The sequence below is a fragment of the Culex quinquefasciatus genome, chromosome 3, assembly GCF_015732765.1.
Source record: "Culex quinquefasciatus strain JHB chromosome 3, VPISU_Cqui_1.0_pri_paternal, whole genome shotgun sequence".
NCBI lineage: Eukaryota > Metazoa > Arthropoda > Insecta > Diptera > Culicidae > Culex > Culex quinquefasciatus.
In genome coordinates this window covers 85,815,405-85,841,758 of record NC_051863.1, presented here as the reverse complement: position 1 = coordinate 85,841,758, position 26,354 = coordinate 85,815,405, and the positions used below count along the sequence as shown (strand labels likewise).

The window sequence follows — 26,354 nt, the reverse complement described above, 5'->3', positions numbered from 1 at the left end:
ACTTTTTTGGTGCCTTCGGTATGCCCAAAGAAGTCTTTTTGCATCATTAGTTTGTCCATATAATTTTCCATACAAATTTGGCAGCTGTCCATACAAAAAAAATGTATGAAAATTCAAAAATCTGTATCTTTTGAAGGAATTTTTTGTTCGATTTGGTGTCTTCTGCAAAGTTGTAGGTATGGATACGGACTACACTGGAAAAAAATGATACACGGTAAAAAAAATTGGTGATTTTTTTATTTAACTTTTTATCACTAAAACTTGATTTGCAAAAAAACACTATTTTTATTTTTTTCAGGTTGTTTGTGGTTGCTCATATAATTTTACAATCATTGACGTCCTAGTTGGCAATCATTGATTAATGACGATTTCCATAACTTTACAAGGAATGGGATAATCGTTACCAAAAAGTATCAGCATATGTAGGGCACTATTCTATTTATTTATTTATTTATTTATCTTCGTCTTTAACAGACTTTTTCCTAACAGCTAATTGTTGCTAATTGTTTTTAATCATGTTTAAAGGCTGATATGCTGATCGGAAGGAACGCAAAACTCCATATAAAAAAACGCCCAGGAAATGGTCAAGGAAAGGGTCACGAAAAGATTTTTCTTAAGCGGTACGCAGCTGAAAAGTAACAGAAACGGAAAGATTGCGTTTGACGTTTCTTCGCGCGGTGCTTGTTTGTAATATGTTTTGATGAAAAAATCAAAGAATTGGAATTTTCCTTTTTGATTGCGACTGATAATTACAAACGAGATTACAAACGTGAAGATGCCCTTGAAAACCATAGGTCTTGGTGGTATTCATGTCAAGATTTCTACTCGAACCTAAACATTCGAGTAATAGAATGGCATTCAAACTTAAATCTAGGATGCCGGAAAAATTGCATGTAATTTTAAAATTGTACTAATTTCTACATGAATTGAAATAATCCTAATATTTTATTTGGTGAAAATATTCTAAGAACATTTTCTACATTCTGATTGAATCGATAAAATATTCAGTACATTTTTGGTAAGATTTTAACAAATCATTTACTTTTGGGATTAATTTTTATAAGCATTGACATTTTTGAAATTGCATTTCCAATTCTCAAAAACAAATTTAATTCTTTTTTTTTTTTTTGAAAATCTAATAAATTATATTTATATCAAAAATCATGCCATCTTGAAACGGTTCTTTCAAAAGACCGGAGATTAAAAAAGAACCGCGGTTCTTTTTTTGTGAGCCACGGTTCGTTCGCTCTTTTCAGTGAACCGGCTCTTTGAGCGGCTCGCTCTTTATTTGCCCACCTCTAATAGATGTCCATCGTGTCACCAACTATTTATTGCTAGTACCAACCAATACTCTGTATGACGAGTCTCCAGCGCTGTCCGCAGGAACAAATGGTGTGAGAAGAACAACATGTTAAAATACGATAATAGTTCGCTTTTGTACGGTATGTCCACGCAACCTTCCTTCGCAGGACCAAAATGAAGTAAATAAGAGCAATCATACAAAGTTATATGTTCTTACTGAAAATACAATAATAATCTGAATTTTTGAAATCCAACCAAACAACAAATTCAGAAATATGAAAAAACAATTCAGAAATTTAAAATAATTATTTTTTAAATAATAAAGAAAATTTCAACAAAAAACTGAAATTTGGAAATTAAAAACTAAAAATATGCAGAATTGTATAATAATGTTAATATTTAAGTTTTTTTTTTAAATAAATTATTATTTTACTATATTATTAATATAATTAATAGATCAAAAACTGACTTAATGCACCTATGTGGTTGGAGCCTTCCTCACTCATTACCAACAATGGCTGTACACATAATTTCATCTATTTTTTTGATCCGGAATAAAAAAGTACATAAATTCACTTAAGTGGTCATATCCCGAGACAGGGTTACCAGATCATCAATGTTTTGGACTCGTTGTAAAGGTCTTTTGATAACCTAACCAACGATTGGTAGGATGGTGGATCCGGACATGGTTTGCATATATTTAAGTGAAATCCAGCTTCAAAAAAGTACATCAATATCACTCAAGGGGCCATATCTCGAGACAGGAATGCCAGATCTTCAATGTTCTGGACTCGTTGGAAAGGTCTTTTGATAACCTAACCAACGATGGGTCGGATGGTGGATCCGGACATAGTCTACATACATTTAAGTGAGATCCGGCTTCCAAAAAGTACATCAATATCACTTAAGTAGCCATATCTCGAGACAGGGTTGCCAGATCTTCAATGTTTTGGACTCGTTGGAAAGGTCTTTTGATAACCTAACCAACGATGGGTCGGATGGTGGATCCGGACATAGTCTACATACATTTAAGTGAGATCCGGCTTCCAAAAAGTACATCAATATCACTTCAGTGGCCATATCTCGAGAAAGGGTTGCCAGATCATCAATGTTCTGGACTCGTTGGAAAAATCTTTTGATAACCTAACCAACGATGGGTCGGACGGTGGACCCGGACTTAGTTTACATACATTTAAGTGAGATCCGGATATATTTGAAAACACATTTTTATACATAACTTTTGAACTACTTATCGAAACTTCAATCTGTATAAAATTCGATCTATGGGACCCCAAACCAAGTCGAATGCAACAAGTTCGGGTCAAATCGGTTCAGCCAGTGTCGAGAAACATGAGCTAGTTTGTTGGTAACATACATACATACACACACACATACACACAGACATTTGTTCAGTTTTCGATTCTGAGTCGATATGTGTATACATGAAGGTGGGTCTACGACGTTTTTATACAAAGATCATTTTTACAGCAGGATTATAGCCTTACCTCAGTGAGGAAGGCAAAATGTTAAAATTCGAAACAATGTCGAAATTTCAAAAGTTTTGAAAATCGGAAACATTGAAATTCGTAAATACAAATTTACGGAAACCTCGAAATTATAACAATCAAAAACTCTATTTATTCTCTAACTCTAAAGAATCTGGAATGAAAAATTAGGAATTTAAGAATTTAAGAATTTAAGAATTTAAGAATTTAAGAATTTAAGAATTTAAGAATTTAAGAATTTAAGAATTTAAGAATTTAAGAATTTAAGAATTTAAGAATTTAAGAATTTAAGAATTTAAGAATTTAAGAATTTAAGAATTTAGAATTAAGAATTTAAGAATTTAAGAATTTAAGAATTTAAGAATTTAAGAATTTAAGAATTTAAGAATTTAAGAATTTAAGAATTTAAGAATTTAAGAATTTAAGAATTTAAGAATTTAAGAATTTAAGAATTTAAGAATTTAAGAATTTAAGAATTTAAGAATTTAAGAATTTAAGAATTTAAGAATTTAAGAATTTAAGAATTAAATTTAAGAATTTAAGAATTTAAGAATTTAAGAATTTAAGAATTTAAGAATTTAAGAATTTAAGAATTTAAGAATTTAAGAATTTAAGAATTTAAGAATTTAAGAATTTAAGAATTTAAGAATTTAAGAATTTAAGAATTTAAGAATTTAAGAATTTAAGAATTTAAGAATTTAAGAATTTAAGAATTTAAGAATTTAAGAATTTAAGAATTTAAGAATTTAAGAATTTAAGAATTTAAGAATTTAAGAATTTAAGAATTTAAGAATTTAAGAATTTAAGAATTTAAGAATTTAAGAATTTAAGAATTTAAGAATTTAAGAATTTAAGAATTTAAGAATTTAAGAATTTAAGAATTTAAGAATTTAAGAATTTAAAAATTTAAGAATTTAAGAATTTAAGAATTTAAGAATTTAAGAATTTAAGAATTTAAGAATTTAAGAATTTAAGAATTTAAGAATTTAAGAATTTAAGAATTTAAGAATTTAAGAATTTAAGAATTTAAGAATTTAAGAATTTAAGAATTTAAGAATTTAAGAATTTAAGAATTTAAGAATTTAAGAATTTAAGAATTTAAGAATTTAAGAATTTAAGAATTTAAGAATTTAAGAATTTAAGAATTTAAGAATTTAAGAATTTAAGAATTTAAGAATTTAAGAATTTAAGAATTTAAGAATTTAAGAATTTAAGAATTTAAATTTAAGAATTTAAGAATTTAAGAATTTAGAATTTAAGAATTTAAGAATTTAAGAATTTAAGAATTTAAGAATTTAAGAATTTAAGAATTTAAGAATTTAAGAATTTAAGAATTTAAGAATTTAAGAATTTAAGAATTTAAGAATTTAAGAATTTAAGAATTTAAGAATTTAAGAATTTAAGAATTTAAGAATTTAAGAATTTAAGAATTTAAGAATTTAAGAATTTAAGAATTTAAGAATTTAAGAATTTAAGAATTAAGAATTTAAGAATTTAAGAATTTAAGAATTTAAGAATTTAAGAATTTAAGAATTTAAGAATTTAAGAATTTAAGAATTTAAGAATTTAAGAATTTAAGAATTTAAGAATTTAAGAATTTAAGAATTTAAGAATTTAAGAATTTAAGAATTTAAGAATTTAAGAATTTAAGAATTTAAGAATTTAAGAATTTAAGAATTTAAGAATTTAAGAATTTAAGAATTTAAGAATTTAAGAATTTAAGAATTTAAGAATTTAAGAATTTAAGAATTTAAGAATTTAAGAATTTAAGAATTTAAGAATTTAAGAATTTAAGAATTTAAGAATTTAAGAATTTAAGAATTTAAGAATTTAAGAATTTAAGAATTTAAGAATTTAAGAATTTAAGAATTTAAGAATTTAAGAATTTAAGAATTTAAGAATTTAAGAATTTAAGAATTTAAGAATTTAAGAATTTAAGAATTTAAGAATTTAAGAATTTAAGAATTTAAGAATTTAAGAATTTAAGAATTTAAGAATTTAAGAATTTAAGAATTTAAGAATTTAAGAATTTAAGAATTTAAGAATTTAAGAATTTAAGAATTTAAGAATTTAAGAATTTAAGAATTTAAGAATTTAAGAATTTAAGAATTTAAGAATTTAAGAATTTAAGAATTTAAGAATTTAAGAATTTAAGAATTTAAGAATTTAAGAATTTAAGAATTTAAGAATTTAAGAATTTAAGAATTTAAGAATTTAAGAATTTAAGAATTTAAGAATTTAAGAATTTAAGAATTTAAGAATTTAAGAATTTAAGAATTTAAGAATTTAAGAATTTAAGAATTTAAGAATTTAAGAATTTAAGAATTTAAGAATTTAAGAATTTAAGAATTTAAGAATTTAAGAATTTAAGAATTTAAGAATTTAAGAATTTAAGAATTTAAGAATTTAAGAATTTAAGAATTTAAGAATTAAGAATTTAAGAATTTAAGAATTTAAGAATTTAAGAATTTAAGAATTTAAGAATTTAAGAATTTAAGAATTTAAGAATTTAAGAATTTAAGAATTTAAGAATTTAAGAATTTAAGAATTTAAGAATTTAAGAATTTAAGAATTTAAGAATTTAAGAATTTAAGAATTTAAGAATTTAAGAATTTAAGAATTTAAGAATTTAAGAATTTAAGAATTTAAGAATTTAAGAATTTAAGAATTTAAGAATTTAAGAATTTAAGAATTTAAGAATTTAAGAATTTAAGAATTTAAGAATTTAAGAATTTAAGAATTTAAGAATTTAAGAATTAAGAATTTAAGAATTTAAGAATTTAAGAATTTAAGAATTTAAGAATTTAAGAATTTAAGAATTTAAGAATTTAAGAATTTAAGAATTTAAGAATTTAAGAATTAAGAATTTAAGAATTTAAGAATTTAAGAATTTAAGAATTTAAGAATTTAAGAATTTAAGAATTTAAGAATTTAAGAATTTAAGAATTTAAGAATTAAGAATTTAAGAATTTAAGAATTTAAGAATTTAAGAATTTAAGAATTTAAGAATTTAAGAATTTAAGAATTTAAGAATTTAAGAATTTAAGAATTTAAGAATTTAAGAATTTAAGAATTTAAGAATTTAAGAATTTAAGAATTTAAGAATTTAAGAATTTAAGAATTAAGAATTTAAGAATTTAAGAATTTAAGAATTTAAGAATTTAAGAATTTAAGAATTTAAGAATTTAAGAATTTAAGAATTTAAGAATTAAGAATTAAGAATTTAAGAATTAAGAATTTAAGAATTTAAGAATTTAAGAATTTAAGAATTTAAGAATTTAAGAATTTAAGAATTTAAGAATTTAAGAATTTAAGAATTTAAGAATTTAAGAATTTAAGAATTTAAGAATTTAAGAATTTAAGAATTTAAGAATTTAAGAATTTAAGAATTTAAGAATTTGAGAATTTAAGAATTTAAGAATTTAAGAATTTTAGAATTTAAGAATTTAAGAATATAAGAATTTAAGAATTTAAGAATTTAAGAATTTAAGAATTTAAGAATTTAAAAATTTAAGAATTTAAGTATTTAAAAATTTAAGAATTTAAGAATTTAAGAATTTAAGAATTTAAGAATTTAAGAATTTAAGAATTTAAGAATTTAAGAATTTAAGAATTTAAGAATTTAAGAATTTAAGAATTTAAGAATTTAAGAGGTGATCGAAGCAATCTGTGCCCGTGGTCGGACGCGTTTTTGATTGCTGTCATTTTTTAACCTTTCTAATTGTCTTCAAAAGTGAAAAGTTTCGCAAAATCTGGAGATCTCGTTCCTATTTCCGTTTCAAGACATTGATGGATGTGACAAGCAGAATATTTTGTGAAATTTTTGAAATACGTCTTCCACGACTCGGAAAAGTTGCTCCACCGGAAGGAGATGTCAGCAGCAACAAGATAGGAGCTTGTTAACCTCACGAAGAGGCCATAAGCTTAAGCGTTCCTGTGGTTCCACGTCTTTCAAGAATTGTCGAAGCAGATGTGGGTGGCGTTCATCATCCAGCCACTTTAAAGTTTTGGGTCGCTTGCAGTCATTCGTGCAGTACAAAGACTGCTGCCGGAGGTTCTGCTGATCAAGGCAGGAATTCAAGATTTGTGAAGTTTCAAGTGTCATGTTGCGAGGCGATCGAAATTGAGCTGTATCCAAGATTCTTCGTATTTGGTGAGAGCTTTCCATTTTATTTCCAATTGACACTTTCATTCACTCTAACATCCATACACTTCAGTAAAGACAAACCACGCCAATATTACTATATACGCGGTAGGGTGTTCCTTTGGTCGTTCGCTGTGAGTTGTGGATTGCCTGCTTCTCTAATGAAGGTTCGACTAGGGGGGCATGCTTATTAATTTCTCGTCGCTCCATACCCTCAGTGACGTGATGGGAGCAAGGGCGTCTATACAAAGTGTCCCTACACCCGCTACAAATTTCCGGTGCTTGGGGAGGGGAAAGGGGTTTCTTTTATTCTTTGCGCCGCTATTTGTAGCACTAAAATTCGTGCAAAAAAACTTATGCACGTGGGTGTACAGATTACGGAGTAAAAGATGATCGAATTGTTCACCTAGCGCTCACATGTGTTTCAGGACCAAGTTGCCTGCGGGTATGGGGATCATACATACATACATACATTAAGAATTTAAGAATTTAAGAATTTAAGAATTTAAGAATTTAAGAATTTAAGAATTTAAGAATTTAAGAATTTAAGAATTTAAGAATTTAAGAATTTAAGAATTTAAGAATTTAAGAATTTAAGAATTTAAGAATTTAAGAATTTAAGAATTTAAGAATTTAAGAATTTAAGAATCCCAAGAATCAAGAATCCAAGAACTCTAAGAATTTAAGAATTTAAGAATTTAAGAATTTAAGAACTTTAAGAATTTAAGAATTCAAGAATTTAAGAATTTAGAACTTAAGAATTTAAGAATTTAAGAATTTAAGAATTTAAGAATCCCAAGAATTTAAGAATCCAAGAATTTAAGAATTTAAGAATTTAAGAATTTTTAAGAATCCCAAGAATTTAAGAATCCTAAGAATTTAAGAATTTAAGAATTTAAGAATTCTAAGAATTTAAGAATCCAAGAATTTAAGAATTTAAGAATTTAAGAATTTAAGAATTTAAGAATTTAAGAATTTAAGAATTTAAGAATTTAAGAATTTAAGAATTTAAGAATTTAAGAATTTAAGAATTTAAGAATTTAAGAATTTAAGAATTTAAGAATTTAAGAATTTAAGAATTTAAGAATTTAAGAATTTAAGAATTTAAGAATTTAAGAATTTAAGAATTTAAGAATTTAAGAATTTAAGAATTTAAGAATTTAAGAATTAAGAATTTAAGAATTTAAGAATTTAAGAATTTAAGAATTTAAGAATTTAAGAATTTAAGAATTTAAGAATTTAAGAATTTAAGAATTTAAGAATTTAAGAATTTAAGAATTTAAGAATTTAAGAATTTAAGAATTTAAGAATTTAAGAATTTAAGAATTTAAGAATTTAAGAATTTAAGAATTTAAGAATTTAAGAATTTAAGAATTTAAGAATTTAAGAATTTAAGAATTTAAGAATTTAAGAATTTAAGAATTTAAGAATTTAAGAATTTAAGAATTTAAGAATTTAAGAATTTAAGAATTTAAGAATTTAAGAATTTAAGAATTTAAGAATTTAAGAATTTAAGAATTTAAGAATCAAGAATTTAAGAATTTAAGAATTTAAGAATTTAAGAATTTAAGAATTTAAGAATTTAAGAATTTAAGAATTTAAGAATTTAAGAATTAAGAATTTAAGAATTTAAGAATTTAAGAATTTAAGAATTTAAGAATTTAAGAATTTAAGAATTTAAGAATTTAAGAATTTAAGAATTTAAGAATTTAAGAATTTAAGAATTTAAGAATTTAAGAATTTAAGAATTTAAGAATTTAAGAATTTAAGAATTTAAGAATTTAAGAATTTAAGAATTTAAGAATTTAAGAATTTAAGAATTTAAGAATTTAAGAATTTAAGAATTTAAGAATTTAAGAATTTAAGAATTTAAGAATTTAAGAATTTAAGAATTTAAGAATTTAAGAATTTAAGAATTTAAGAATTTAAGAATTTAAGAATTTAAGAATTTAAGAATTTAAGAATTTAAGAATTTAAGAATTTAAGAATTTAAGAATTTAAGAATTTAAGAATTTAAGAATTTAAGAATTTAAGAATTTAAGAATTTAAGAATTTAAGAATTTAAGAATTTAAGAATTTAAGAATTTAAGAATTTAAGAATTTAAGAATTTAAGAATTTAAGAATTTAAGAATTTAAGAATTTAAGAATTTAAGAATTTAAGAATTTAAGAATTTAAGAAATTTAAGAATTTAAGAATTTAAGAATTTAAGAATTTAAGAATTTAAGAATTTAAGAATTTAAGAATTTAAGAATTTAAGAATTTAAGAATTTAAGAATTTAAGAATTTAAGAATTAAGAATTTAAGAATTTAAGAATTTAAGAATTTAAGAATTTAAATTTAAGAATTTAAGAATTTAAGAATTTAAGAATTTAAGAATTTAAGAATTTAAGAATTTAAGAATTTAAGAATTTAAGAATTTAAGAATTTAAGAATTTAAGAATTTAAGAATTTAAGAATTTAAGAATTTAAGAATTTAAGAATTTAAGAATTTAAGAATTTAAGAATTTAAGAATTTAAGAATTTAAGAATTTAAGAATTTAAGAATTTAAGAATTTAAGAATTTAAGAATTTAAGAATTTAAGAATTTAAGAATTTAAGAATTTAAGAATTTAAGAATTTAAGAATTTAAGAATTTAAGAATTTAAGAATTTAAGAATTTAAGAATTTAAGAATTTAAGAATTTAAGAATTTAAGAATTTAAGAATTTAAGAATTTAAGAATTTAAGAATTTAAGAATTTAAGAATTTAAGAATTTAAGAATTTAAGAATTTAAGAATTTAAGAATTAAGAATTTAAGAATTTAAGAATTTAAGAATTTAAGAATTTAAGAATTTAAGAATTTAAGAATTTAAGAATTTAAGAATAAGAATTTAAGAATTTAAGAATTTAAGAATTTAAGAATTTAAGAATTTAAGAATTTAAGAATTTAAGAATTTAAGAATTTAAGAATTTAAGAATTTAAGAATTTAAGAATTTAAGAATTTAAGAATTTAAGAATTTAAGAATTTAAGAATTTAAGAATTTAAGAATTTAAGAATTTAAGAATTTAAGAATTTAAGAATTTAAGAATTTAAGAATTTAAGAATTTAAGAATTTAAGAATTTAAGAATTTAAGAATTTAAGAATTTAAGAATTTAAGAATTTAAGAATTTAAGAATTTAAGAATTTAAGAATTTAAGAATTTAAGAATTTAAGAATTTAAGAATTTAAGAATTTAAGAATTTAAGAATTTAAGAATTTAAGAATTTAAGAATTTAAGAATTTAAGAATTTAAGAATTTAAGAATTTAAGAATTATCTTATTGGATTGGACTTATTGGACATAACATCCAAAGTGTCAACTTTGGCTAATTGATGAAGTTCACTGGTGCTAAACCAGGGAGGAAGTTTCAGAATCATTTTCAGAATTTTGTTCTGAATCCTCTAAAGTTTTTTCTTCCTGGTTAAACAACAGCTTTTCCAGATCGGCACAGCATAAAGCATGGCAGGTCTGAAAATTTGTTTATAAATTAACAGTTTATTCTTGAGACAAAGTCTAGAATTCCTGTTTATAAGTGGATACAAACATTTAATATATTTGTTACATTTAACCTGTATACTTTCAATGTGATCCTTGTAAGTAAGGTTTTTGTCAAAAGCAAGTCCAAGATATTTCACTTGATCCTCCCACTTTAAATTAACCTCATTCATCTTTATAATGTGATGACTTTTTGGTTTAAGAAAATCAGCCCTTGGTTTGTGAGGGAAAATAATAAGTTGAGTTTTTGCAGCATTTGGAGTAATTTTCCATTCTTTCAAATAAGAATTGAAAATATCCAAGCTTTTTTGTAATCTTCTTGTGATGACACGAAGGCTTCTACCTTTGGCGGAGATGCTTGTATCATCAGCAAAAAGTGATTTCTGACATCCTGGGGGCAAATCAGGCAAGTCAGAAGTAAAAATATTGTATAAAATTGGACCCAAAATGCTTCCTTGAGGGACGCCAGCACGTACAGGTAGTTGATCAGATTTGCTATTCTGATAACATACCTGCAGAGTACGATCCGTCAAATAATTTTGAATAATTTTCACGATATAAATCGGAAAATTAAACCTTTTCAATTTCGCAATCAAACCTTTATGCCAAACACTGTCAAATGCTTTTTCTATGTCTAGAAGAGCAGCGCCAGTAGAATAGCCCTCAGATTTGTTGCTTCGAATTAAATTTGAAACTCTCAACAACTGATGAGTAGTTGAATGCCCAAGGCGAAATCCAAACTGCTCATCAGCGAAAATTGAATTTTCATTAATGTACGTCATCATTCTATTAAGAATTATTCTTTCGAATAATTTACTAATAGATGAAAGCAAACTAATGGGCCGATAGCTTGAGGCTTCAGCAGGATTTTTATCCGGTTTCAAAATCGGAACTACTTTGGCATTTTTCCAACTACTGGGAAAATATGCCAAATCGAAACATTTGTTGCAAATTTTGACCAAGCTACTTAAAGTTGCTTCAGGTATTTTTTTAATTAAAATGTAAAAAATGCCATCCTCACCAGGGGCTTTCATTTTTTAAATTTTTTGATAATAGATTTTATTTCATTCAGATCCGTATTAAAAACTTCATCTGATGAAAATTCTTGTTCAACAATATTCTGAAATTCTATTGAAATTTGATCTTCAATAGGACTCAAAACATTTAATTTGAAATTATGAGCACTCTCAAACTGCTGAGCAAGTTTTTGAGCTTTCTCCCCATTAGTTAATAGAATATTATCACCATCTTTTAAAGAAGGGATTGGTTTTTGAGGTTTCTTAAGAACCTTTGAATGTTTCCAAAAAGGTTTGGAATAAGGTTTGTGAAATAGGTTTAAGGTTCGACATCTCTTGCGAACTTTTCATTTCGCAGGAGAGTGAATCTGTGGTCAATAACCTTTTGCAAATCTTTTTGAATTCGCTTCAGTGCAGGATCACGAGAACGTTGATACTGTCTTCGGCGAACATTTTTCAGACGAATCAGAAGCTGAAGATCGTCATCAATAATGGGAGAATCAAATTTGACTTGGACTTTAGGAATAGCAATATTCCTAGCATCCAAAATTGCATTAGTTAAAGATTCCAAGGCTGAATCAATATCAGCTTTGGTTTCTAAAACAAAATCATGATTTAAATTGTTCTCAATATGATGCTGATACCTGTCCCAATTAGCTTTGTGGTAATTAAACACAGAACTATTGGGTCTGGTAACTGCTTCATGAGAAAGTGAAAAAGTTACTGGAAGGTGATCAGAATCAAAATCAGCATGAGTCACTAAAGGACCACAATACTGACTTTGATTTGTCAAAACCAAATCAATTGTTGATGGATTTCTAACAGAAGAAAAGCAAGTTGGCCCATTCGGGTATAACACCGAATAAAGACCAGAAGTGCAATCTCTGAATAGAATTTTACCATTGGAATTTACTTTTGAATCATTCCAAGATTGGTGTTTGGCATTAAAATCACCGATGATCAAAAATCGAGATCTATGCTGAGTAAGTTTATTCAAATCCCCTTTGAAATAATTTTTATTTTCCCCAGTGCATTGGAATGGCAAATATGCAGCTGCAATCATAATTTTCCCAAAAGAAGTTTCAAGTTCAATGCCCAAACTTTCAATAACTTTTAATTTAAAGTCACGTAACGTGCTATAAGTCATACTACGGTGGATAACTATTGCAACTCCACCGCCATTTCGATTCATTCGGTTATTAGTTATAACTTTATAATCTGGATCACTTTTCAAATAAGTGCCAGTTTTTAAAAATGTTTCGGTTATAACAGCAACATGCACGTTATGAACTCGTAAAAAGTTGAAAAATTCATTTTCTTTCGCTTTTAATGAGCGAGCATTAAAATTTATAATATTGATGGAATAACTTAGATCCATGATTAAACTTCATGGTAAGAACAACATCATTCGCAAATTTTAATCCAATCTGGATAGCTTCCATCATGGATTACTTATTGTTTGAATCTAATTGTTACTCATTGTTTGAATCAAACCAAACAGTGAGTTTTGCAAAAAAGTCATTTTTTCAAACGTAACATCGCCGAGATCAGAAGATCCCAAAGCGTTGCCAGCAGAAAAATTTTCAAATGAAATTTGAGGTAGGGTAGGGTAGTCATCAATGAGACACTTTTGGTTTTTAAACTTCAACGATTTTTGTATTTTTTTCTTTAGTATATTTTAAAGAACTTTTTGTTGCATTTTCTTTCTTTTAGTTTGTTCTAACATTGACCAAAATATGAGATCGATCTGACGTCTACAGTCAGAGTTATTCAACTGTCTCATTGTAGACGCACTTGGCAGGAACATTGAGACAGCTGGGGAACAATGAGACACTCTACAAAAATCAATACTTTTCTAGTAAAACATCATGCTTTAATATTGTTCCATTGCAGGTGACTTGCTTTGAATATATTCAAGCAATTTTGTCAACATGAAACTTCAATTTACAAAAGTTATACTAAAAGTATTTAAATTTTGTAAAATCCATATATTTTATCAAATAACTTTATATTTTTGGTTAAATGAAGTTCAAACTCAATAAATATGCCAAAATCACTTCTAATTCATGTTTTGAAAGATTTCCACAGATTTTGAAAAGTTTAATGAAGAAAATCAAAGTGTCTCATTGTTACCCATGGGTAGAAAAGAGTGGGGAACAATGAGACAGCCCTGGATTCTGGGTATATTCTAAATTTTGGTCAAACCCAATAAAAGGACATTGTAGCCCAACTTATGCCCTGTAAAATGACGAAAGAAATTTGGAGAAATATTAGTTTTTGTGTTAATGGCAGCCTATGAGCGAAAATGTAATTTTTAGTCATAATTTACTATTACACCCCAGAATCAAACATGTATGAATAACTTTACAAGGGAGCATCCATAACCAAAGCCACAATTATAGCAGACGTGTATCTAGTAGACACACCTTTCCCCCAAATATGAGCCTGATTGATTGAAACTACGTCTTGTGAGAGCCATTTTATCATTGTTCCCCGTGTCTCATTGATGACTACTCTACCCTACCTGCCCAATTTCAGGAAGATTGGTAGAGGATTTAAAATTCGTGGATGAACCCGAACCCGAAACGACGTTGGCATAAGAAATACCATTAGTGTTACCTAACTTTTCCACGGTAGGGGTATTTCTAGCATTGTTCGAGTGAGACAGCACGAACGTTTGATTTAAAGATGCAGGTACAACCTGACTTTGAGAAAATTTCGGTTTGGATTTCGGCTGATGCTTAGCACGAGAATCCAAAACCTTTTTTCTGATGGGGCAATCCCAAAAATTTGATTTGTGATTTCCACCGAGCAATTCCAGCCCAAAACAGGAATTTTTCAGGTACTTTTTTCTCGACCCTCTCCGATTTCAATGAAAATTTGTAGACATGTTATCCTACGCTTATATAAGCCATTTTTGTGTATATGGAGCCAGTTCCACACGATAATGACATTTGAGAAGGGCGTAAGTGTTTTAAATATTTTTGTAATTCGGAATTTAAATATTTCTGTATCTCGAAGCCGTTGCATCGTATCAAAAAGTGGTCAAAGACAAACTTGTAGGAAATTTTACGGGCTTTTCGATAAAAATACACTGAAAGAAAAATACACCCAACTTTTATGAGATTTTTTGATTTTTAAGTTTAAAAGTCAAATTTGAGGGGGAGCCCACGATTTTTTTTCGTTCAAAATTTTTGTGAAGATAGCCTAAGATGTTACAAAAAGACTCACGAAAAATGCAGGATGGAGCAACTCACCTAAAAAATACAAAAATCATTTACTGAAACTGTTTTTTTGAAAAGTGCTCTAAACGTCAAAATTTTCAAAAACCGAATACGGGAATCGATTCTCCAGACAATTTTACATAAAAGTCTCCATATTGACCATTGTCCTAAGTCTAATCCTTGTAAAGTTACAGCGGTTTTAAAAATAAAAATGTTGAAAAAATAGGTTTTTTGATGGTTTTTGGCAATTTCTATATGACAGACTTAATTTTTCAGTCTCGTAAATATTTTTACCGGAAAGCTCGTCAAATTTCCCATAAGTTTGTCTTTGACAACATTTAAATTGGATGTATGAGCTTGCAGATATAAGCACGTCCGCGCTGGACATGTAGGCTGGAACAGGGGCCGTCGCTCAACTAGCGACATGCAGGTACTGGTGATCTAGGCGGGTTCATGCAGGGGTTCCCAGCAAAGCAACGGCTAGCGCGCTGCGCCAAATTGTTTGCTGGATAGGTCCACGCGTTAGCGCAATCGCGCAGGACCTCTGGGTTGTGGCAGGGTATGCTGCTCCGTCAGCTCGTGTAGGTACAGCTACTGCAAGCTAATCGGGTGTTCGATCACACCTCCTTTGTTGAACCGGTCGTACCGTGGGTATTTCCGGCGGAAGGGCACTCCTTGACGATTAGGATGTTTTAATCCGAGTGAAAAGCTTCTTTTATGGTGACCAACGCGCACGGTGAGAAGCGTTGTCTCTTTGGCGTTGATGCTACTCAGCGCAAGCTTCGTAGCAGAGACCAAAAGTGCGACGTCCGGGCACCGCAGTGTCCGGGTATGTTGCTTGCGGAAATTACCGGCAATCCACCCGGAATTCCGCTTAAACCAAGGAAACAAAAAAGGTCCTAAGACGAAGATAGAGGAACTTTAGTAACACATACTAAAAATGTGCTCGCCGTGTCGTCATATGGAAGCCACATGACGCCAGAGAGATTAGCGTCCCCGCAAAATAGCAAAAATCCTTAATTCGCCCAACTCTTCTTTGTATTTTACCTGAAGCTGCACAGATTTGCTCAGAATCAATTAGGAATCGAGCTTCACTTAACAACTTGCTTTTCTAACCACACTTAGAAAATTTTCGAATCTACCGAGTGTTTTAGAACTTCGCACTAGAACGTCCAGAAGGAAAAGAGGAAGACCGATGGTGATTTTGCCGCCACGAAGCCTCCCTTGCCGAGCTCCTGTGGTCTAATGGTTACAGGTTTCGCTTTATGAGCGGAAGGTCGTGGTTTCAAACCCACATGGCTCGGCACATCCTTTCCCCTGTATTCTTCACATGTATAAGGACCAACTGTTCTCTGTATAATTGCCCTGCAGAGCTCCACGGCCCGATCGCAAAAAGTGCTTTGAAGGGACGAGTTTTTCAGAAACCAGAATTTGAGGGCTAGCTGCACGGAGAAAAAAGAGTTCCCAAAATCGTGAACAAGCGTTCATGAAAATGGGAACCTCGAACAAAGTGTTCAAATCCCATGGTACGATTTTGAAAAACGTACCATGAAATTTGAACACTTTGTTCGTGGTTCCCATTTTCATGAACGCTTGTTCACGATTTTAGGAACTCTTTTTTCTCCGTGTGGGTATAAGTAAACGTAAAATGTGCACTTCGGTTCTAGCGATACATTTGGACAGTACAGAGTGGGAAAAGGCAGAGCCAAAGAGGATTGAAAAAACATTCAAACCTCTTCGGCGGCGAAGTTACGGCAGTGGATCGCTCGACACACTCGCTCAACAATAGCGTGTGTGCGTGTCCCATCTGCCTAATAACAGAAGAAGCCTTTGTGATTCTATAAATAGAATTGCAAATCCGCAATAGATCTAATTCCTGGTCGCAGTGGATAGTGGCATCGAACAAAAAAAAAAAAAAAAGCCTCCCTCTCTCGGTTTCTTGTCGACTCCCATCGTGCTTCGTAGGATATCAGCAATCGAAATCGACGTATTGACCTGCTCATATTGATCGGCTGAACTCTCCTCTAGTTGTGATGTTCCTGGGGTATTGGCTTACACCCAAGTGTGGTGTGGATTATGCCAGTTCAACAACCCACTCATAAGTTATCATTAGGGTGGTCCAAATCAGGGATTTTTTGGGGCTACCCCCTGAAATCAAAGATTGACCCATCATTAGGCTAAAATTCAAATTTGAGCTCATTCTGACCAGGGCTCCCTCCAATCGCTTAAAGTTTGTATGGGAAAAATCATCAAAATGTATGGAGAAAAGCAACTGTGTTACTTTTTTACCTGTGGAAGGCGCCATTGTTATCCGGTTATTACCATTTCTATTCTCAAATGTAGAACCTTCATTAAATTTAGAACAACTTTCCCGAAGACACCATATTTTTTTATTTTTTTCCCGCGAAGTTATTAGTGCCCAAAACTGACCATTTTTGCGCGGCTAGCTGTAAGGGGCTACTTAACAACGATGTTTAATTCCAATTCGAACACGCACGTGCTCTCTCTCAGGTTTAAACTCTCTCACGAGCTTGCTCGCCTGCTTGCCTGCCTGCCTGTAGCCCCTTACAGCTAGCCGCGCAAAAATGGTCAGTTTTGGGCGCTAATACCCTGTTTGAAAAATGTCGCACGTCGTACGAGTTTTCGCACGGTTTTGATTTTACCGTTTCGATATCGATTGGTCGAAAGGACGACAAACGTGCGACAAACACTCGACAAGTCCGACATTGTTTCTCCTATCGATCTTCCTTCAATTTGACGTCACGATTTTCGTCGACGCAAGCAGTTTGACAGTTCTTTTCAGTTGGTCTTGTTTTAACTTGATTGCAACCGGATTGAACCAGTTTTCGTTGCTGTTGAGCTTCGCAAGGTTTTTGGCCGGTTGGTAGGTGAGTTGTGTTATTTGTTCTGCCGGAAAGATTCAGCCGGAGTGGGCGAGCGGCCAAATCATAGTGTCCTGTGTTCCAGGTTTCCTGATTTCGGTCATCGTGGTGGTAGAGGCGAAGGAGGATGGGAAATAGAGATAACCCGGCGGCCATGCCGGAAGGCGGGAGGAACCGGTCTGCGGTCAAGTAAACGGATGTTTTACTTTCCGCGGGAGGTTGCGGAGTATTCCCAAAGGAGAAGAAGGATGAAATACCAAGTTCCGCCCAAGGGAACATAAAGAGAGAAACGGAACTTCCAATTCCTAGGGAGTTGTTCACTGTTCTGGGTGAATGAAAAGGAGGAGGAGGACGGCAGAAGTTGTTATCAATGGAACTGGTGAGTCATGTTTTTGAAGTAAATTATAAAATTATAAAATTATAAAATTACAAAAATTATAAAATTATAAAATTACAAAAATTGTAAAATTATAAAATTATAAAATTATAAAATTATAAAATTATAAAATTATAAAATTATAAAATTATACAATTATAAAATTATAAAATTATAAAATTATTAAATTATAAAATTATAAAATTATAAAATTATAAAATTATAAAATTATAAAATTATAAAATTATAAAATTATAAAATTATAAAATTATAAAATTATAAAATTATAAAATTATAAAATTATAAAATTATAAAATTATAAAATTATAAAATTATAAAATTATAAAATTATAAAATTATAAAATTATAAAATTATAAAATTATAAAATTATAAAATTATAAAACCATAAAAAATTTAAATTTTAGAATTATAGAATTTTAAAATTATAATATTGTAAAATATTTGGATTCTACAAATCAAAAAATCAAACCATCTACATTAACAACCCCCGTGTCTTTTGTGGTCTCTTTTGCAAGTTTCTGCTCGAATTATAAACACTAAAACTTAAATTGTATTATTCTTAAGTTCTTGATATTTTCAAAATCTTTTTTTTTAATTATTTAGATATTTTAATTTTTTACGATTCTAACATTCGAACATTCCAAAATTATTTAAAAACTTTAATGTTCATTGCTTATTTAAAGCAAGGACTGCAGAATCCCAAGAAACACTCGCTTTAAATTTAAAAAAAAAAACAAATTTCTCCATACAAATTGTTGATAAAAATCAACATCAACGATTTTCAACCTGAAATTTAAAATGTTCGACATTTTTGTTGTGTTAAACATTTTTTGTCTTTTTTCCTATAAATTAACAAGTGTAAATTGGCTACATTTTTTAAATTTTACATTGAAAGTTAAATTTTATATTTCTAGTTATGTTTTGGATGATTTAGCCGAATGAAGTAATCTTTTTTCAGGTAACCAAAAATATTCCAATCGAATCCTGATGCTGACAACCCAGCGTTTCCGTGTTGTCCCACGGAACGAAAGCTGTAACGATCGCACCGGAAGTGCGTAAACCGACGTTGTCCCGCACTCCGGTGGCCATCAATCCGTGGGAAATAAATGAAAGAGCCACTTCAGTGCCGTATCTACACGCTGGCGTCGGTTCGAAAAGATGGCTGACAAAATCCGGCCAAGATGCCGAAGCGACGAGATGAGCTAAAAGGCCAACCGGGAGACAACGCCAAAAACCACGTGAAGATCGCAACTTAGATTAATTTACAGAATAAATACATCTAAAAACTATTTAAAAATAAAAAAAAATATTTTTACTGCAACATAACCTAAAAAGCCGAAAAAACAGCACACGACAAAGGCACGACAACCTAAATAACAAAACCGTGCGACGTCGGTCGAATGTCGTACGAAAATGTCGAACAATTTCGATGATCGATCGTACAACAAATACGACATTTTGGTGCAAAAACGTATGACATTCGTGCGAATGACGCACGACATTGTCGTGTGACGTCGTACGGTTGCACGGACGACAAACGACGGACGTCCGACGGACTTTTCAGTCAGGGTAACTTCGCGGGAAAAAATCCTAAAATATGGTGTCTTCGGGAAAGTTGTTCTAAATTTAATGAAGGTTCTACATTTGAGAAATGGTAAGAACCGGATAACTATGGCGCCTCCCACAGGTAAAAAAGTAAAACAGTTGCTTTTCTCCATACATTTTTTCGATTTTTCCCATACAAACTTTAAGCGATTGGAGGGAGGGGTTCCCGTGGTCAGAATGAGCTCAAATTTGGAATTTAGCCTAGTGATGGGTCAATCTTTGATTTCAGGGGGTAGCCCCAAATAAGCCCGGATTTGGACCACCTTAGTTATCATCCTTATTAAAGTGTATTTAATATATTCAATCATTTACTTGTTGTGTGCTTTCAAAAATAATAATTAAAAATAAACTATGCATGCATATATAACAGGAACAATAATAAATTAACGTTAACACAAAAATACTTTAAAATAGACATGCACAAATAACAACATTTGATTCAAGGAACATGAAAGGTTACATCCGTGTAAAGGTGTATACACATTATATCGCATCAGCAGCCGCAGCCGCAGCCGCAGCCGCATCCGCACAAAATTTGACAGTACGGACGCACAGTGCGGACGCGATATCCCTGACTGAAAAGTCCGTCGGACGTCCGTCGTTTGTCGTCCGTGCATTCGTACGACGTCGCACGACAATGTCGTGCGACTGTCGCGCAAATGTCATACGTTTTTGCACCAAAATGTCGTATTTGTCGTGCGATCGATAATCGAAATTGTACGACATTGTCGTACGACATTGTCGTACGACATTCGACCGACGTCGCACGGTTTTGTTATTTAGGATGTCGTGCCATTGTCGTGTGCTGTCAATTCTAATTTTTAGGTTATGTTGCAGTTAAAAACATGTGGTTTTGTTTTTTTTATTTTTTTTTATTCAGACGCACAAAATTTCACAATAATATTAGCTTTTTCACTCAATTAAAATTTCGGATCGCAGATTCTTCTCAATATTCCTTGATTTTCCTTGACCGCAGCTTCGGGCTTGGATTGGTGTTCTCCTGGCAGAATTTTGGTGCTGCTCAAAGTTGTACAGGGATGCGAAGACAATCTTGGATCTCCGACGAATTGATCGTCGAATTGATGGCCACCGGAGTACGAGACAATGTGGGTTTGTGGAGTATGCGTACGAAACAACGTGGCTGCTTCCGTGGGTTCTACAGATGCAACGCGGGACCACACGTGGACGGCAGGATCTGATTGGAATACGTTTGTTGCCTGAAAAAAAGATGCGTCAATCATAAATTGGCAAGCATTTATAAATAAAATTCAGATTTGAATAATAATAACATAAAAATTTCAAGATACTAAATTTCAAAAAAAAAAATCCTCAGAAAATAAAAATTGCATGACTTTTAAAAAGTTTAAACATCTATAAAAAAAATAATAATGAATGCATCTTAAAATTTTAAAATGCGTAAAACGTGTTTGAAAATTTTAAGAAATTTAAAAATGCTAAAAAAATTAATGTTCTTATGCTTGAATTTCAAGATTTAAATTTTTTTGAAATTCAAAATTCTTTGAAATATTTTATGAACCGTCATCAGAGGTGACATTCTGTCATCAGGGGTGAGATTGAGTCAAACAAAAATGCTGAAATTTGTATGACCCAATCTCACATCCACACCCAATGGAACTATATAACTTTAATTTTTAAGGATTACAGAATGTCAAAATTTTAGAAAATATCAAATGTTACGAATTTTCAAAATATTCAAAAATTCTTAAAGTTATCAAATATCAAAACATAAAAATGTAATAAAATAATCTAATCAAAAATTTCAAAATTCTGAAATTTCAAAATTCTAAAATTCAAAAATTCAAAATTCAAAATTCAAAATTCAAAATTCAAAATTCAAAATTCAAAATTCAAAAATTCAAAATTCAAAATTCAAAATTCAAAATTCAAAATTCAAAATTCAAAATTCAAAATTCATAAATTCTTAAATTCTTAAATTCTTAAATTTAAAATTCTAAAATTTAAAATTTAAAATTCTAAAATTCTAAAATTCTAAAATTTAAAATTCTAAAATTTTAAAATTTAAAATTTAAAATTTAAAATTCTAAAATTCTAAAATTTAAAATTCTAAAATTCTAAAATTCTAAAATTCTAAAATTCTAAAATTCTAAAATTTAAAATTCTTAAATTTAAAATTTAAAATTCTAAAATTTAAAATTCTAAAATTTAAAATTCTAAAATTTAAAATTCTAAAATTTAAAATTCTAAAATTCTAAAATTTAAAATTTAAAATTTAAAATTCTAAAATTCTAAAATTTAAAATTTAAAATTCTAAAATTCTAAAATTCTAAAATTCTAAAATTCTAAAATTTAAAATTCTAAAATTCTAAAATTTAAAATTTAAAATTCTAAAATTCTAAAATTCTAAAATTTAAAATTCTAAAATTTAAAATTCTAAAATTCTAAAATTTAAAATTCTAAAATTTAAAATTCTAAAATTCTAAAATTTAAAATTTAAAATTCTAAAATTCTAAAATTCTAAAATTCTAAAATTCTAAAATTCTAAAATTCTAAAATTCTAAAATTTAAAATTTAAAATTCTAAAATTCTAAAATTCTAAAATTTAAAATTCTAAAATTTAAAATTCTAAAATTTAAAATTTAAAATTTAAAATTTAAAATTCTAAAATTTAAAATTTAAAATTCTAAAATTTAAAATTTAAAATTCTAAAATTCTAAAATTCTAAAATTCTAAAATTCTAAAATTCTAAATTTAAAATTCTAAAATTTAAAATTTAAAATTCTAAAATTCTAAAATTCTAAAATTCTAAAATTTAAAATTCTAAAATTCTAAAATTCTCAAATTCTAAAATTCTAAAATTTAAAATTCTAAAATTCTAAAATTTAAAATTTAAAATTTAAAATTCTAAAATTCTAAAATTTAAAATTCTAAAATTCTAAAATTCTAAAATTCTAAAATTCTAAAATTCTAAAATTTAAAATTTAAAATTCTAAAATCTAAATTCTAAAATTCTAAAATTCTAAAATTCTAAAATTCTAAAATTCTAAAATTTAAAATTTAAAATTCTAAAATTTAAAATTCTAAAATTCTAAAATTCTAAAATTCTAAAATTCTAAAATTTAAAATTCTAAAATTCTAAAATTCTAAAATTCTAAAATTCTAAAATTTAAAATTCTAAAATTCTAAAATTCTAAAATTCTAAAATTCTAAAATTCTAAAATTTAAAATTCTAAAATTTAAAATTCTAAAATTTAAAATTTAAAATTCTAAAATTTAAAATTTAAAATTCTAAAATTTAAAATTCTAAAATTTAAAATTCTAAAATTTAAAATTTAAAATTTAAAATTCTAAAATTCTAAAATTCTAAAATTCTAAAATTCTAAAATTCTAAAATTCTAAAATTCTAAAATTCTAAAATTTAAAATTTAAAATTTAAAATTCTAAAATTTAAAATTCTAAAATTCTAAAATTTAAAATTCTAAAATTCTAAAATTCTAAAATTCTAAAATTCTAAAATTTAAAATTCTAAAATTCTAAAATTTAAAATTCTAAAATTCTAAAATTCTAAAATTTAAAATTTAAAATTCTAAAATTTAAAATTCTAAAATTTAAAATTCTAAAATTCTAAAATTTAAAATTCTAAAATTCTAAAATTCTAAAATTTAAAATTCTAAAATTCTAAAATTCTAAAATTTAAAATTCTAAAATTCTAAAATTCTAAAATCCTAAAATTCTAAAATTCTAAAATTTAAAATTTAAAATTTAAAATTATAAAATTCTAAAATTTAAATTCTAAAATTCTAAAATTCTAAAATTCTTAAATTTTAAATTCTTAAATTCTTAAATTCTTAAATTTAAAATTTTAAGTTCTAAAATTCTTAAACCTTAAAATTCTGAAATCCATAAATCATCCAATGCAGTTCACGTAATTTAAAATTTTAATATTTGACAGACCAAATTTCAAAAAAAATTAACATTGTATAAACCTTAAAATACTGCAAAAGTTAATAGTTCTTAGAGTTATTCAAAGATTTCTGGAGTTTTAAGAAGTCTTAGAATTTTTAGGATTCTAGAATTTTTAGACTTTTGAAATTGCTAATTTTATAATTAATAGAATTTTTCGAATTTTTAAAATTTTAGAAATTCAAAATATAAAGCTATAAAAAAATTTGATTGTTATTTTTTTTGAATTTTTTGAATTTCAAACTCATAATTTTTAGAATTTTTGGATTTTGTTTTTATTTCAAGTATTTTGGGAATATAAGAATTTTAATAGTGTTAAAATTTAACAATTAAAGTATTTTAGAATTAAAGAATTTCAGTATTTGAGGTTTTTTTTCAATTGCAAAATTTAAATATTTTAGATTTTCAGATTTTTAAAGGGAAATGTTTTGATAACTTTAAGATTTCGAAAATTTTATGAATTATTAGATTCTATAATTTAAGAATATTAAAAATTTACACAATTCCATGCAGTAATAATTTTTCGATTGAATTACGATGTAAAACACAGCTGAAAGGAACACCAAAGCTCTGTTGTGAACCTAAATGATCTCACTGTAACTTGATTATTTACAAATAAAACAGAATTGAATTAAATTGAACACTATTCCATGAATTTAAAGAAATTTTTACTCTTCGAATTCTTGCATTCTATAATTCTGAAATACTAGAGTTTTAAAATTGAGAATGAAAAACTTTAGAATTTTACAGTTTTAGTGTTTAAGATTTTTTAAATTCTGGTAATTTAGATTTTTCTTTGGTTTGGAATTATTGGGTAAAAACGTGGATTAGATAACAATTTTGATGTTTTGAGGTTTTGAATTTAATACAATTTCACACAAACAAACACTTCGTTTCTAAAACATGACTCACCAGTTTCATCAGGTATGTGCCCCAACCTCCCGCGGAAAGTAAAACACCAACCGCTACCTCGATCGCAAACCGGTTCCTTCCCATCTCGTCTTCCGCCACGAAGACCGAAATCTGGAATAGAAGACACTTTGATTCGGTCACTCGCGCACCCCGGCCGGAAAATTTCGGCAGCAAAATATCACAATCTAGAACTAAACTTACCTATTATCCGTCGAAAATCGTCCAAAATCTTCGAAGCTCGTAAACCAAATCCCAAAAGGAACGACAGCTGGTTCGATTCGGTTGCAATCAAGTCCGAACAAGACACGGAACAAGATCAACTGAAGAGAACTGTCAAACTGTTTGCGTCGACGAAAATCGTGACGTCGAATTGAAAGAAAATCGATGGAAAAACAATGTCGGGCATGTCGAGTGTTTGGCGTACGTTTGTCGTCCTTTCGACCAATCGATATCGAAACGGTAAAATCAAAACCGTGCGACAACTCGTACGACGTGCGACATTTTTCAAACAGGGATCTCCAATAGGGAGATGGCGTCGCTATTTTAAGACCACGTTTTCCACTTTTTCTCATCGAAACCGACTACTTTATCGACTTCATTTTGCTGGGCGAGATAGGACGCCGTCTATTTTTAGACGATGACTCAGCACTTTTCCACTCTTGCACTTTAAAAAACCAGATGGCAGCACGATGTAACGCCACGTCCCTATGCATTTCAAATGTTCCCATCGTTCCCATTCACACTGTTCTGCATCCGTATACGGATCCGTACTGCGGATACGGATACGGAACAGTGTGATTGGCTGCATATGAAATGCATTGGAGAAATCGCGTCCGTACTGTCAAATTTTGTGCGGATGCGGCTGCGGCTGCGGATGCGGTATAATGTGAATACACCTTAAGTTGGGCAAGCGTTGGGCGTTCCGTTGTAAAGGAAATCGTTCTAGAATTTTTGAGTGGTAATAAAAAACATTGATTTAATAATTATCTCTTGATTCTCCCCTCCCACTAACATTTACACACAAGATCCTCTGTAATTACTCTTAGCATGAAGAAAAATGTAATTACAAAAGCCGACTCGGTCCTAACCAGGTCCCAGTACCAAAAAGGACCTAATAAAAATAATTTTATGAAAAAAACGTTACTTTAAACCACCTTAGTGATTGATGCCTTCCTCTTAAAATTAATTGAAAATGCTTTCTGATTGTATTCAAATACGCCTGAATACATGCTAACAAAATTCTATAAAAGCGTTACTTACGATTCTGCCATAGAAAAGCCAGAACGCCAGAACGAACGCTCGTCTCTAAGAAACGTTCGGCTTTTTGAAACAAACGGAGAACTCAGTTCAGAACTTGGCCATTTTCCTCTGATGTCACCTAAACTTCAGCTAAACTTCATTGACATCTAATAGTACCTTTACATGTAAGCCTGGCTAGCTTAGTGGTAACAATTAGGTTTAGTCATCATAGGTTGTGAGTTCAAATCTCTATTTTTCCTGAACTTGAAAAGCATGGAAAAGTTAAAAAAACACGGTGATAACAATCTGGAGTTTTTTTGAAAAGGACCTATAAACTAAATTTTCAATTTTTGCTTTTTGGGTGTTTTTAGAACCGCCTTGAGTCAGGGGTATTCAAAAACACCCAAAAAGCAAAAAATAAAAATTTGGTTTATAGGACCTTTTCAAAAAAAAACTCCAGAGATGCATTTTTGGCCTTGGGTTCGTATCAGGATTATTTTTTGACGGGTGGGACAACGGTGCACACCATTTCTCGTAACAACCCAAACCCGACACAGCTCGATAACTTGATCCATTAGGGTGTAATTTCAAAATCGATTTTCCAGCACAGCCCTTTTTCAGTTCCTTTTGGGGCCCTAAACAACTCCCCAAAGTTTGGGACCGATTG

General features: G+C 28.4%; 2 protein-coding genes across 9 annotated transcripts in view; one reads left to right on the top strand and one right to left on the bottom strand.

Moving 5' to 3' along the window:
- Window positions 1-26,354, top strand: part of LOC6050578 (regulating synaptic membrane exocytosis protein 2) — a 122,793-nt gene that overhangs the window by 90,419 nt on the left and 6,020 nt on the right. The window lies entirely within an intron of this gene.
- Window positions 20,500-24,804, bottom strand: LOC6050582. Of its 2 annotated transcripts, none has more exons than XM_038265283.1 (3): window positions 24,650-24,804; window positions 24,449-24,574; window positions 20,500-20,811 (listed from the first exon to the last, which is right to left on the bottom strand). In XM_038265283.1, exons 2-3 carry the CDS (start codon window positions 24,530-24,532, stop codon window positions 20,515-20,517), a joined length of 381 nt encoding a protein of 126 aa, XP_038121211.1. In that variant the 5' UTR covers window positions 24,533-24,574; window positions 24,650-24,804; the 3' UTR covers window positions 20,500-20,514. The 2 variants fall into 2 exon arrangements, with proteins under 2 accessions (XP_038121211.1, XP_038121210.1); XM_038265282.1 differs by having other exon boundaries at window positions 24,449-24,559; window positions 24,650-24,802.

Bases quoted from the DNA above. Each gene is read 5' to 3' on its own strand.
- LOC6050582 (XM_038265283.1), bottom strand. From the start codon at position 24,532: ATGGGAAGGAACCGGTTTGCGATCGAGGTAGCGGTTGGTGTTTTACTT. The intron at 20,812-24,448 runs GTGAGTCATGTT...TCTTTTTTTCAG, and splicing joins GCACATACCTGATGAAACTG to GCAACAAACGTATTCCAATC.